The 12256-nt window shown below is 35.4% G+C and overlaps 1 protein-coding gene across 4 annotated transcripts in view; it reads left to right on the top strand.

The window, feature by feature from the left end:
• The window catches only part of RSF1 (remodeling and spacing factor 1), a 124961-nt gene that overhangs the window by 96467 nt on the left and 16238 nt on the right, over positions 1-12256 (top strand). For all 4 annotated transcript variants that reach the window (XM_074335718.2, XM_074335720.2, XM_019726392.3 and 1 more), the window contains 4 exons: positions 738-817; positions 5934-5988; positions 6996-7105; positions 11725-11792. In XM_074335718.2, the coding sequence (XP_074191819.2) occupies positions 738-817; positions 5934-5988; positions 6996-7105; positions 11725-11792 (313 nt within the window). The remainder of the gene's footprint in view (positions 1-737; positions 818-5933; positions 5989-6995; positions 7106-11724; positions 11793-12256) is intronic.

Consider the following 12256-nt stretch of genomic DNA (forward strand, 5'->3'; position numbering starts at 1 on the left):
ATCTTCTTTTTGTCAGTAGTTTTATAGATGGTGTTATGAATTATGTACCGTTATGATGGTACTATGAATAGAAACGTTGATCCATTTTCTCTCATATCTTGATTCAGGTGATTTACTTCTGTAAGCTGAAGAACAGGATATTTTTGTGTCACTGTGACCAAGGAGTCTTCTCTCACCAGCCCAGCTCTAATTTGCTTTAAAAATTATGGGCTTTATTGCATTTCTCGGTGAAGTGGACTTCTGTGGCTTAGCACAGCTTTATCAGTTACATTCTTCAGCTATGTTTTGACCCAGTAACTATGTGGCATGGCTTTGTAAATTGTTTTATATCTCTTTTTTAAAACTAGTGATTGGCACCATTATATTTTACTGTACATACAGCCTTCTCTGTTAAGACTGTCTTGGGATTTTAAAAACATTGTAACTACTGTCATGTACACACCTTGAACCAAATGCTGTTTTAAACATTGGTTACTGCCAGCAAGATAGGCATAGAATGTGTTTTTTGGCAAGGCTCTAAGTTTATCTAACATGGGCTTAATTTTAAAAATCAGTGCTCATGGTCAGTTCAGTGGATGTTGAGGCACCTCATTATTTAAACACAAGGAACATTTCAGTGTTCACTCTGTGTGGCCCCTTGTCAGCTCTCAAAACACAGTATCTGTGAGCTAACATGCAAATGACAAATGAGTCTGGAAAGGTGTTAAAAATGATACACATCTGTTTTGCTGTTTCAGAAATTGCTGTGTGAGAAATTAGAGGAACAATTGCAGGATTTGGATGTTGCCTTAAAGAAGAAGGAGCGTGCTGAACGCAGGTATTGTGATATGTGTGTTATTATTTTACTTGGGAATTTGACGGCAGAATTGTCTTATAATATAGATTGATGTGTCTGTCTGTAGTGGGGATTGGCAAACTATGACCTGTGGGCCCAATCTGGCCTGCTGCTTGTTTTTGTGTTGCCCACTAACAAAGGATGTCTTTTTCGTTTTTAAATGGTTGGGGGGAAAAATCAAAACAATCTGATTTCATGACACATGAAAATTATATATTCAGGTTTCATTGTTCATAAATAAAGTTGTATTGGAACACAGCCATGCTCATTTGTTCTATATTGTCTATGGCTGCTTTTGTACTACAGCAGCAGAGTTGAGTAGTTGCAACAGAGACCTTATGACCCACCAAGCCTAATTTATTATCGGTCCTTTTACAGGAAGTTTGCCAACCCCTCATCTAAAATATTTATCAGAACCTATTCTGAATAAATATTGGTCCAGTATTGTGGAGGATATGTACCTAACAAGTATGTAATGAGTACAAGAACACTGTAAGAACTGGTCTACGAATTAGTTACCTGTGCCTTTGGGTGGGCAGATTTAACACTAATGAATTAAAGAGCATGTACATACTGAACTATGTCCTACTGACTATAAAAGATGCCTCCCTTTTCAATATGCTACTACAGTGTGGTCTAAAGCAATTGAGAAGACTTCTTGGAGGAGATAAAACTAGTTAAGCCTAATCTTTAAAGGGGGTCTCAAAATCAAGACAGTATGTTTATGTCTATTTAGATTTATTTGCATCTTCTTTGATTAATCTTTTGCTAAACATACATTCATACCGACTGTGTACCACACTGAAGAGAAAAGATGAGTAAGGCAAAGCTTTCGCTTACATGGAGCTCACCTTCTATTAGACAATACAATCTTAGGAGCCAGTGATACAATAAAGGAGACAAATCGCATTCTATTCAGAGCAATACAATAACATTGTGGAGGGGGTTTGAGTTCTCCTAGGGCTTGGGGCTTATCGGGGAAGTCCTTGGAAGATATGGGGTTATACAGGTGGGCGTGCAAAGAAAAAGGACATTTTAGGAGAAGAACGCAAATGTGAGCTAAGACTAAGTGTTAAAGCGAGAATTGTAGAGGGGTGGGGATGAAACTATAAAAAAAGCAGATTGAGGCCGAACTGAACAGTTTTGCACACCTGGTTAGGGAATTTGAATTATTCTCTATAGGTAGTGAGGGGGCCATCAAAGGAGAAATCAACATAATCAGATTGTTAGTTCAGAAAAAATAAACAGTAAGGAAAAGGAATTAGAGATGAGGCTGTGGCAGTAAAGCCTGTGAGAGCCAGTGAGGCCTGAACTAGGACAGTGGTTATGATAATAAAGCGGAGACATGAAGAGAATTTTCAAAGATGAATCAGTAGGACTGGATGCCCGTTTGTGCAGAGTATGAGAAAATCTAAGCAATGTCTCCTGATTGGTCTTATGACCTTCATTTTCTGCTATTTTAACTTTTACCTGCTGCTGCCACGTAGTCTTCCCTCCCTTTACTCTGGGCAGAGGTGAACCTTAAAAATAGGCCCAGCAGCCTCCATATCCCTTTTTTTTCTTCACTACTCAGTTTGAGTTCTCTGGCTCATAATGGACGCTAATTAGTTTAACAGCAAAGTTAATCTCTAAAGTTGACTAGTTGGTAAAATTACTTAGTTTTTAAAAATAGGTTGTCTAAATACCTTTGTATTTAGAAACTCTGTGTAGTAGCCCTGTGTAAAATTATTTGGATTATTTCAGTGTGCAGAGTTGCTCCTATTTTTATTTTTGACACTGGAAAAGATCTAAAGATCCTTCCAATGAAATCATAATTAAAAATTAGATTTTCTTTTGCCTTAGTCTTTTTGAAATCTGCCAGTCCTTCTGAGAAATGAACAATGTTCTCATGCTCTGAAGCTGATTTGACTCCTCAGTGTAGATAGCAAATTGGCTTACCCTTTAAGAGCTTGGAAGAAAATATATTCTCTAAAAGGCCAGAATGTAAACCACTAAGAATTTGTCTGCTACTCAGATTCTATCTGCTTCTTCTTTGGAGGCTTATGATGCTATACCCTTTAAATGTGGAAAAGCTGGCGAGAATTTTTTGACTGTTGCCTCACACATTATAGGATATGCTGCTGCAATGAAGAAATATTTTAAATTTTAGAAATTTATGTTAAAATGTGCCACAATATTTGTGTACATTGCCAGTCTCCCATTTACTAGTTCATTTGCTTTCTCTTCTACTCTTAGTAATTCTCTTTACTTAAATGTCATTCTTTAAGAGGACAGCTGTAATTCTGCCTTTAGATCACAAACTAAATTCTATGTGAAATTGGATCACAGAAAGGAGGGCAAAGTTATTGTTAGAGAGAGACCAATCTGGCGCAAGTCCAGTTAACTGAATTGTTGCTGTTGTCTGTTAATTCTCCCCAATAATCTGGTTAACAGAGCTTTCGTTATTTATAGCTCCTATTATACATGTGCATGTGTGAATCTTAGGACCTCTACATAACAAAATATGTCTCTAAAATAAGGTGGCTTCATCTGTTTTTGAAAGTGAGCGTTTTTATTCATCTTTTATTAACTATGAAATAATTTCTGTAGCACTCATCCTAGCGACTTAAATCCTTGCTTACTCTGTCATATTATAAGAGCCTCTTTCCTCCCTATTCATGCATTTATTCAACGTTTTTTTAAATTAAAGTTTATTGGGGTGACAGTTGTTAGTAAAGTTACATAGATTTCAAGTGTACAATTCTGTATTACATCGTCTATAAATCCCATTGTGTGTTCACCACCCAGAGTCAGTTTCTCCTTCCATCACTGTATATTTGATCCCCTTTACCCTCATCTACATTTATTCAGCATTTAACCAACACTTATTGAGCACCTACTTTATGCCAGGCACTGTAAACAATATGAAGTATTTCATGTGGTCTCTACCTTAAAGGGCTCCATAGTATGGTGGAAAAGAAGGATGTAATTAGTGACTATCCAGCAACTATCTACAGAGGTGGAGCTGTGATGCTCTGTGTAATATGATGTTTCAGAATTCCATTCAACGGATTTGTAAACATCCCTTCCAGAACTTGGTGCCAGAAATTATTTGAGAACTCAAATAGCTCTATGCTTCCAGAGTACTATTACTAGTGCTTCACTAGTAGAGATTTAATCAGGGTTGGAATTTTCCAGGTAATATAACAGAGGGAAGGAGAGAAAGAGACAAGGAATTGACAGTGTATACAAAGGAGTGTTTATAATGATGGACCGTGAAGTCTAAGCCAGGTAAGGGGGAAAGTAAGGACACAGAGGGAGTGATGGACAGTGAAAAGAGGGTAGGGTCAATGGATAGAGGTTGTACTAAAGTCAGGGTATTGTTGAAATCAGTATGCCAAAGGGAGTGAGCTGGAAAGTGAGGCAATAGAAGTCAGAGCATAGGATCCCTGATCCGGAAATTTCAGAAGGGGTGTGGTTATTGGTAATGATAAAGTCGGGGCCCATCATGATCGTGGAGCTAGGCGATGAGATGGAGTAGATGTGTCTTTCCATAAGATGACTGAGCAAGAGAACACTGTGATGAGAAATCATTCTTACCCTCAAGATCCTGCTCAAGTTTACCACCTATTTAAAGGCATCCCAAATTTCTCAGCTCTTCACACAAAATCTATTTTTCATGTTTCCATTGTACTTGTTCATAATGGACAAGTCAGTTGTTAATAATTGTGAGGCAATAATGGTGTCTTATTTACCTTTGGATTCCCAGGCCTGACACAAATCATGACCTAATATGGTGAACATAACTAAGTGGGGTTTTTTTTTTCAGTTGAATTAACAGAGAGAAATAATGGTCGAGTGAAAGAGGTTTTGAGGTATAAAAGGACACTGTTATCGCAATAAACTTGGTTAGTGGAAGGACAGACATGTCAAACATATTTAATAACAGAGAGCCCAAGTTCTGACTTATCCATAAAGCCTCCCCTATTAATTGCAGCTAGTACTGTTCTTGCCCTTCTTATTTCTATTCAGTTCATACGCTGGCATGTATGTAAGAGCTCAGCTGTCCTTGGTGAATCAAATTAACTTTGGGAGAAACAGAAAGCACCTGTTCTATATAGCAATTTGCTATGTAAAATTTGTTGAATTAAAATCAACAAAGCTTTGTTTCTTTGAAATGAAACTATGGAGATGTCATTAGTGTTCTAAATTGACATTTCCTTCAGAGTCTTATTAGCTCTAAAGATACCTTCCTTGTCGTATCCTAGAGTGCAGAACGATGTGGCTGCATTGCTTTTTGTCTTCTCTGCAAACAAAAAGTGAATGGTTTTAGTATCATTCACTGGACCTTGATATGGTTCTGTTATATAGAATAAGTTTTTATAGTGTTGTTTATTACCATGCGGTAGCTATGTCTGCACCCAGACAGTATGACTAGAAACTTCCAGCGTAACAAAGATCTAGTTTGTTCAATCAAAGTTGGCTTTCTGTCTAATGACTTTATCAATGCGTCACAGCATGACGCTTCTCATGAAGTTTCCTTGTCTATTTCAGTTACAGGTTTTATTTCATGGGTATAAGTCACTTTTTAAAAATATGTATTTTTTTGTTTTAGTAAAAATTTACTTTTAATTACAGTTGACGTACAATATTATATTAGTTTCAGGTGTACAACATAATGATTCAACATTTATATACCTTACAAAGTGATCACCACAGTAAATCTAAAATAAGCCTAATAACCATCAGTCACCGTATATAGTTATTAAAATATTATTGACTCTATTCCCTACACTGTACGTTACATCCCCATGACTTATTTTATAACTGGAAGTTTGTAGTTCTTAATCCCCTTTCGTATTTCTGCTCAACCTTCTACCCTCCCTGCGCCCTCCATATGTCACTTCTAAAGCTACAGTTGTCATACATTTAGGAAGTTTTTTGCCTCCCCCAGATGCCAGTACTATAAGTTTTACAGATAATAGCTAACATGTTTATGACATAGCTTCTGCTATTACCATGAAGTCGTAATTTTAGTGTTGTCTGTTAGTAATGTTTTCATAACAATTTTATTTTTAGCAAATCTCATTTTGTTTGTGTGCTTGTTTTTCACTTAAAGGAAAGAACGCTTGGTGTATGTGGGTATCAGTATTGAAAACATCATTCCTCCACAAGTAAGTTCTGGTTTATAGTATTTTTAAAGTGGAGACTGCCACAATTGTTCTAAAATTTAACCCTCTTTAGGTAACGTAAGTGGTTTTAAATATATAGTATACCTATGTTATTAAAAATGAAAATTTAGGACCTTAAAGGAACCACCCATAGTCCCTCATGATTGAAATTATGTGTATGCAGATAGCCCCAAAATCTATTACATCCAAAGCAAATTTATAGCTTGCCCCTATGGGGTTTATGTTCTGGGTTTTTTACCCTAAATTGGGTAATTTGTTTTTAGCTTCTTTATGTGCTGTTTATGTAATGTCTAAAGAATAATTATGTAATGTCTAAAGAATAATTATGGGAGATCTGGTTTTTAATTCTATTCTTTTGGGGTTATCAGAACCTTCCATTTGTGTTCTTAAAGTTTGTTTTCTTTGAAGGGATGTCATTGTTTTGCATTTATTAGCCTAATTTAGTTACGAAGGATATCTCATGTAGCCAATTTATAGTTAAGGATATCTCATTTTGTAAAGTACATGTAACATGGTTTTTATTTGAAATGAAGAAATTTTCTTAGTTCCATATATAGTTTTATTCGGGCTTAATTAAATCACACACTAAAATAACCTGTCTTAGTTATTTCCCTTCAGCATTGTGCCCCTTTCTTCTTATAAATCCATTATTTCATTTATTCATCTTATTTATTGAGTATCTTACACGTGCTAAATTTAATTATTTATTTAGAGATTTATTGATGGAAAAACTTCATGATTGTTTTTAAAAGCGGTCATTATAAACTCACAAAAACAAGAATTTTAATACAGAAGTGTTTCATCCTTTGATCATCAATATTCTTTTTAATCTATACTTACTGTTGCCATGTTTACTCAGTTTGGGGGGACGATCATCTCACTTTTTCAAACCTTTCACATGTGCTGCCTAAAGGACATTAGAAAACTATTAATTTAAGGAACTTCGTTCTGTCCTGAGTAATAACATATATTTATTATTTTTAAACCAGGAGCCGGATTTTTCTGAAGAACATGAAGAAAAGAAAAAAGATTCCAAAAAATCCAAAGCAAATTTGCTCGAAAGGAGGTCAACAAGAACACGGAAATGTATAAGTTATAGGTATGAAATATGTGGAAATAGTTACAATGAAAGAGTGTGAAATGTTTTTAAAATTACAGATGATCCAGAAATACATGCTTTTCCCATCACAGTGGTCATTAGTGGTTGTGTATATATTTCTTACCTACTGTGTTTAGAATCAGAATTTGAGAGCAGCCAGCATGATATTTCCAAATGTAAACTGGCTCATGTCATGCTCTTTGACTTAACATACTTTGTCAGATTTCTATAGCTCTTGGGATAAGGATCGATGCCTTCCTTTGCATTGCGTAATCTGCCCTGTTCTTAGCTTTCAGCTCCATCTCATCCACATTTTCAGCATTAGCCTCATTGTCTTCTGTCAGTCCCTTTGTGCATACTGTTTACTCTGCCTAAATTTTGCCTCCCATTTTTACCTTGTTATTCTTCTCTTCATCAGATCCCTCTGTTACATGCCTTCATAGCAAGCAGTTCTTGGAAGCACTTGTGATTTTGTAATGATTGTGATTTTAATTATTTGTTTAATATTTCTCTTCCCCACTAGACTGTTAGCTTGAAGGTAAGGACCATGTCTGTTTTACACATTTCTGTCCTTTACAGTTGCCATAGTGCCGGCAAATAGTTAAGCACTCTATAAATGCCTATCGAAAGAACCAATAACTATAATCTGGTTTACTATCTGCCACTAGAAATATCAGAGAGAGAGATTGAGAGAGACAGAGAGAGACAGAGAAAGAGAAAGATTTTTCCATGGTCACTTGGTTAGTAGCTAAACCTAGACCAAAACCTTATCTTCTGATTCTTTGCTAGTTTAGTATTCTTTCCACTAAACTACCCTGTCTAGCTCAAAAAAATAAATAAACTATATTTTAATTATTTTAGACCTTTTTTTGAGCTGTGGTCTACTTCAACAATACCAAAACAGTCTTTTAACATGAATAACTGGAGATGAAAAACAAAGTTGATTTTAAAACGTACCTTAAGATCATAACTAATGAAGTCAAAGCCTACTGATGGACAGTGCACATGTAAAGTCAGCTCCACTATAACATGCAATCCTAAAAATCGCCATGCAGTGCCAAATCACACAATAAAAACCATAGAGATTATGGGAAATATAACCATGTACTCAAAAACTTCATAGTGATACATTAAAAAGAAAGGATAGGTATCTAATAAAAATAGTAGTATCATTTGACATGTTAAGTGGTTAAGAAATAACATACATATTACAATAAAGGTGACATTGAAAAGGCCTTGAAGTTTGTCTGTGGAGTTGGTTGTGAAGAGGGTTGCAGTTTGTAAATTATTGTGCGGTGGTAGAATGATGGTCATTTGAAATCCACCGGAGAGTTGTAACACCAGATGCAGATGGCTGTAGCTTATAATACTCATGATGAGCTGAGATAGCTGGTAGATGTTTGAGGTGTGGGTGCGTGTTGTGTATTCCTGTACAGCTAGGTATAGTTTTCTATGTTTACCTAGTGTTTCTTGCAAACAAAGTTAGTAATAAGCAAGTATGAAATATACATTAGGCTTGAATTATTTCATAATATATCAGTCACATAGGAACAAATTTACATTTTCAGAATAAGCATTATTGCAGAACTGTATTGTCTGTCAATCCTGATGTAATTGTGGTTGTTAAAGGAAGCAGAGATCTATTTTATTAGTGTTTCATCTTGGATATAAACCCAGAAGTGGGATTACAGGATCATATGGTAGTTCTTTTTCTAGTTTTTTGAGGAACCTCCATTCTTTTCCTTGGCAGCTGCACCATTTCACATTCCCAACATCAGTGTACATGGTTTGCAAGTTCTCTGTATCCTCACCAACACTTGTTTGTGTGCCTTTTGGTTTTTTTGATGGTGGCCATTCTAGCAGATGTGAAGTTGTATCTCGTGATTTTTATTTGCATTTTCCTGATGGTTGGTTATGTTGAGCATCCTTTGATGTGCTTATTGGGCATTCGTATGTCTCTTGTCACTTTTCCTTTATTATTTCTGCTTCACAGTACTTTTTAAGGAAATTTACCTGAGATGAATAAATAGAGTCTTTTATATGCTTTCTGTTTTCAGTTTTACTCTTCATATTTAAACTATAAATATACCTAGAATTTACTTTGTTTTGTACATGGGGTGCAGTGGGACTGTTGTGAGTATAAAATGTAAAGCATTTAGTAAAGTATGAACACAAAAGAATTTCATCACTGCTATTATTTAATAATTGTTTATTGAGTTCTTTATTGCTCATAACAGAGAGGATGACATCAGAGTTGACGAGAGAGAACATTAGGTTGGGGGGTCAGAAAACTAAGGTTATAGTCCTCACCGTGCCACTTACTAGCCAGGTATCTTTGAGTGGTCCATTTCCCTGGGTCTTGGTTGTCAGGCCTATGATGGTAGATTAACCCAGATTATCCCTTCAACTCTAAAATTATGTAACAATAATATGGGAACCTTTGATAAACTTTTTTAGCATAAAATGTATTGTGATTCATTTATTTAAACTTATCTAGTTCGAAAAAGGATTAAGGAAGGCATATAATCTTAGTGTAAGGAGCAGCTTTTTAAGCATAACACCAAACACAGAAACAAAACGATATTTGGTTACATAAAAAATTAAGAAAGTCTTAGACAAAAGTGTTTGCAAAGGAGCTAGAATTCAAAAGGAATGGCATATGAATTTAAAAAATTACAGTGAGTATAGTTTTTTTCCCTTTTTTTTCTTTTAAGGAGGGTGCAGCTCACAGTGGCCCATGTGGGGATCGAACCGACAAGCTTGGTGCTACCAGCACCGCGCTCTAACCTACTGAGCTAACTGGCCATCCCGAGCATAGTTTTTTTCATGGTGGAAATAATAGTCGTTTTTTTCAGATGGTGTCTACAAAGGTTGTTGCATAGCTTCAGATGTTAATATTGCTGAAGTCTAGAATAAAGCCATTCTGCTAGGGAATCAGTTACTTAAGGAAAATTAAGGTTTCATTTATTTTGGAGTCTATAATTAGACAGGGTAACTGTTTGTTTTGTTTACGTATTTGGGGGGTGGTGACTGGAGATGTGATGGGCACACATTCATAATGGTAGCAGGGTAAGATGTCAGTTTCCCTTTCTCAAAATTAAAAAAAAAATAAGCAAAGATTAAAGGTGGTTACACCACATTATAGCTACAACATGTCCTTGGGAGAAATATTGTTTTCTGTTAACTTTGCATCTGGCTTTATCTATATCTGTTATTCTAGGCTGATGAATGGACGCACAGATTTTTATTTTCTCGGAATTTATCTTAAGGAAAAGCTAAGCTACAGCTACAAGGATGTTTTTCATAGCATTGTTTATAATTGTGAAAAAATTGGAAATGAACTGTTCGAACCAAATTATGATACACAGCCAAGAAAAGTTGTGTTGTAGAAGAACAGTTCTTAACCTGGAACTTGTGAATCCTTTGAAATTCTATATAAAATTTTATGTTTGTGTTGGTATATATATTTTCCTAGAGAGGAAACCCATACAGGTAATGAGTTTCTCAACTCAAAAGACAAACTATTTGGCTGTTAGTCTTAACTCGGTTGTTAATCCACTGTGTGACTTTAATCCAAAACTGTCTGGTAGAATTTAGTATGGTTATGGAAATGTTCTATTTTTTTGCTATCTAATATGGTAGCAAGTAGCCATACGTATGTGGCTGTTGATTACTTGAAATAGGCTAGTGAGGAACAGAATTTTTTTCATTTTAATTAAGTAAATATAATGAGCCGCATGTCGTTAATAATTACCATATTTAGCATAGTTTTAGGCAAGTGACTTTATTCTTTTGGTTACCTCAGCTCTAAAGTGAAAGGGGCTTTTTGTATGTGACAAAATCTTAGGAATCATCTCCTCTTGGTCCTTTTCTTTAAGTTGGGCGAATAGCCTTGCGAGATAAAGTATATTTACCTAGTTTTAACATTCTGACCATCTATATATGAATTTTAGTACTGATAATAATAATATAATCTTCAATAACAATAATAATATTGTCCTCACACTCAATATTATTTCTGGAACACTGATTTTGTTCAACTTACTTTGCTATGAGATTTGTGTAATTAGGGGTTGGCAAACTATGGCCTGTGCGCCAAAGCCAGCTCACTTCCGTTGTAGAGCCTGTGACCTGGGAGTGGTTTTTACATTTATAAACGGCTGAAAAAGAACCAAAAGAAGAAAAGTCTATGGAAATTATATGAAATTCAAATCATAGTGTCCATAAATGAAGTTATTTTGGAAGACAGCCACCTTCATTCACTTACGTGGCCTATGGCCGCTTGTCACTGCAGTGGCAGACTGAGTAGTTAGAACAGAGACTGTGTGGTCCGCATTGCCTAGAATATTTACTGTCTGGCTTTTTACAAAACTGTTTGCTGGCACCTGGTATAGATGATGTTTGAAAATGAAAAACAACACTTTATGTATTAGATACTGCTTTACAAAACCTTATTTTGCAAAAGAAATTGAGGCTAACAGGAGCGAGGGGATGTAGTCCAAGTCACACAGTCCCGACGTGGCAGAAAGCACTTTCACATTCAGGCCTTTTTCACATCAGAGGCAAATCTCCTAAATATGCCCAGACAGGCTGTAATGGAATTGTTGTATATATTTTAGATTTGATGAGTTTGATGAAGCAATCGATGAAGCTATAGAAGATGACATCAAAGAGGCTGACGGAGGAGGTATGTGTTTCTCATTCTCTCGTCTTCATGTAACTCAGCCAATAAATTAACTGAAATGCCTTGATTAGGACAGTGAGCTTTTCGTTTCTCCCATTTGTATCACATTCACTACTGATGTTAACTGTCTGAGATTCAAAATAATCTGTGGACAGTATCGATCTATAGACTTGGATCTTACTAATTATTTTTGTCTTACTATTTTAAAGGTAGTTTTGTTTTGTGATCTCATGTAAAATGTAAATGTTCCTTCATAGATTAAAAAATTTACTTATTTGTCCAAATGGAAAACACAGTGAAACGTTCCTGTTCTTCTATTTTTAGATCGCTACTGGCTGCAAAGTATCAAAAATTATCAATAATCAGACGCTAAATGATTTCTTTAAATTAACCTTTTAAAAATCAGTTTATTAATTTCATAGTCTTCAGTAGGTGACATAAAAATAGATGAATTTGGAGGTAATTTA

This window comes from Rhinolophus sinicus, chromosome 14 (assembly GCF_057876585.1).
Source record: "Rhinolophus sinicus isolate RSI-liver-muscle chromosome 14, RSI-T2T, whole genome shotgun sequence".
Taxonomy (NCBI): Eukaryota; Metazoa; Chordata; class Mammalia; order Chiroptera; family Rhinolophidae; genus Rhinolophus; species Rhinolophus sinicus.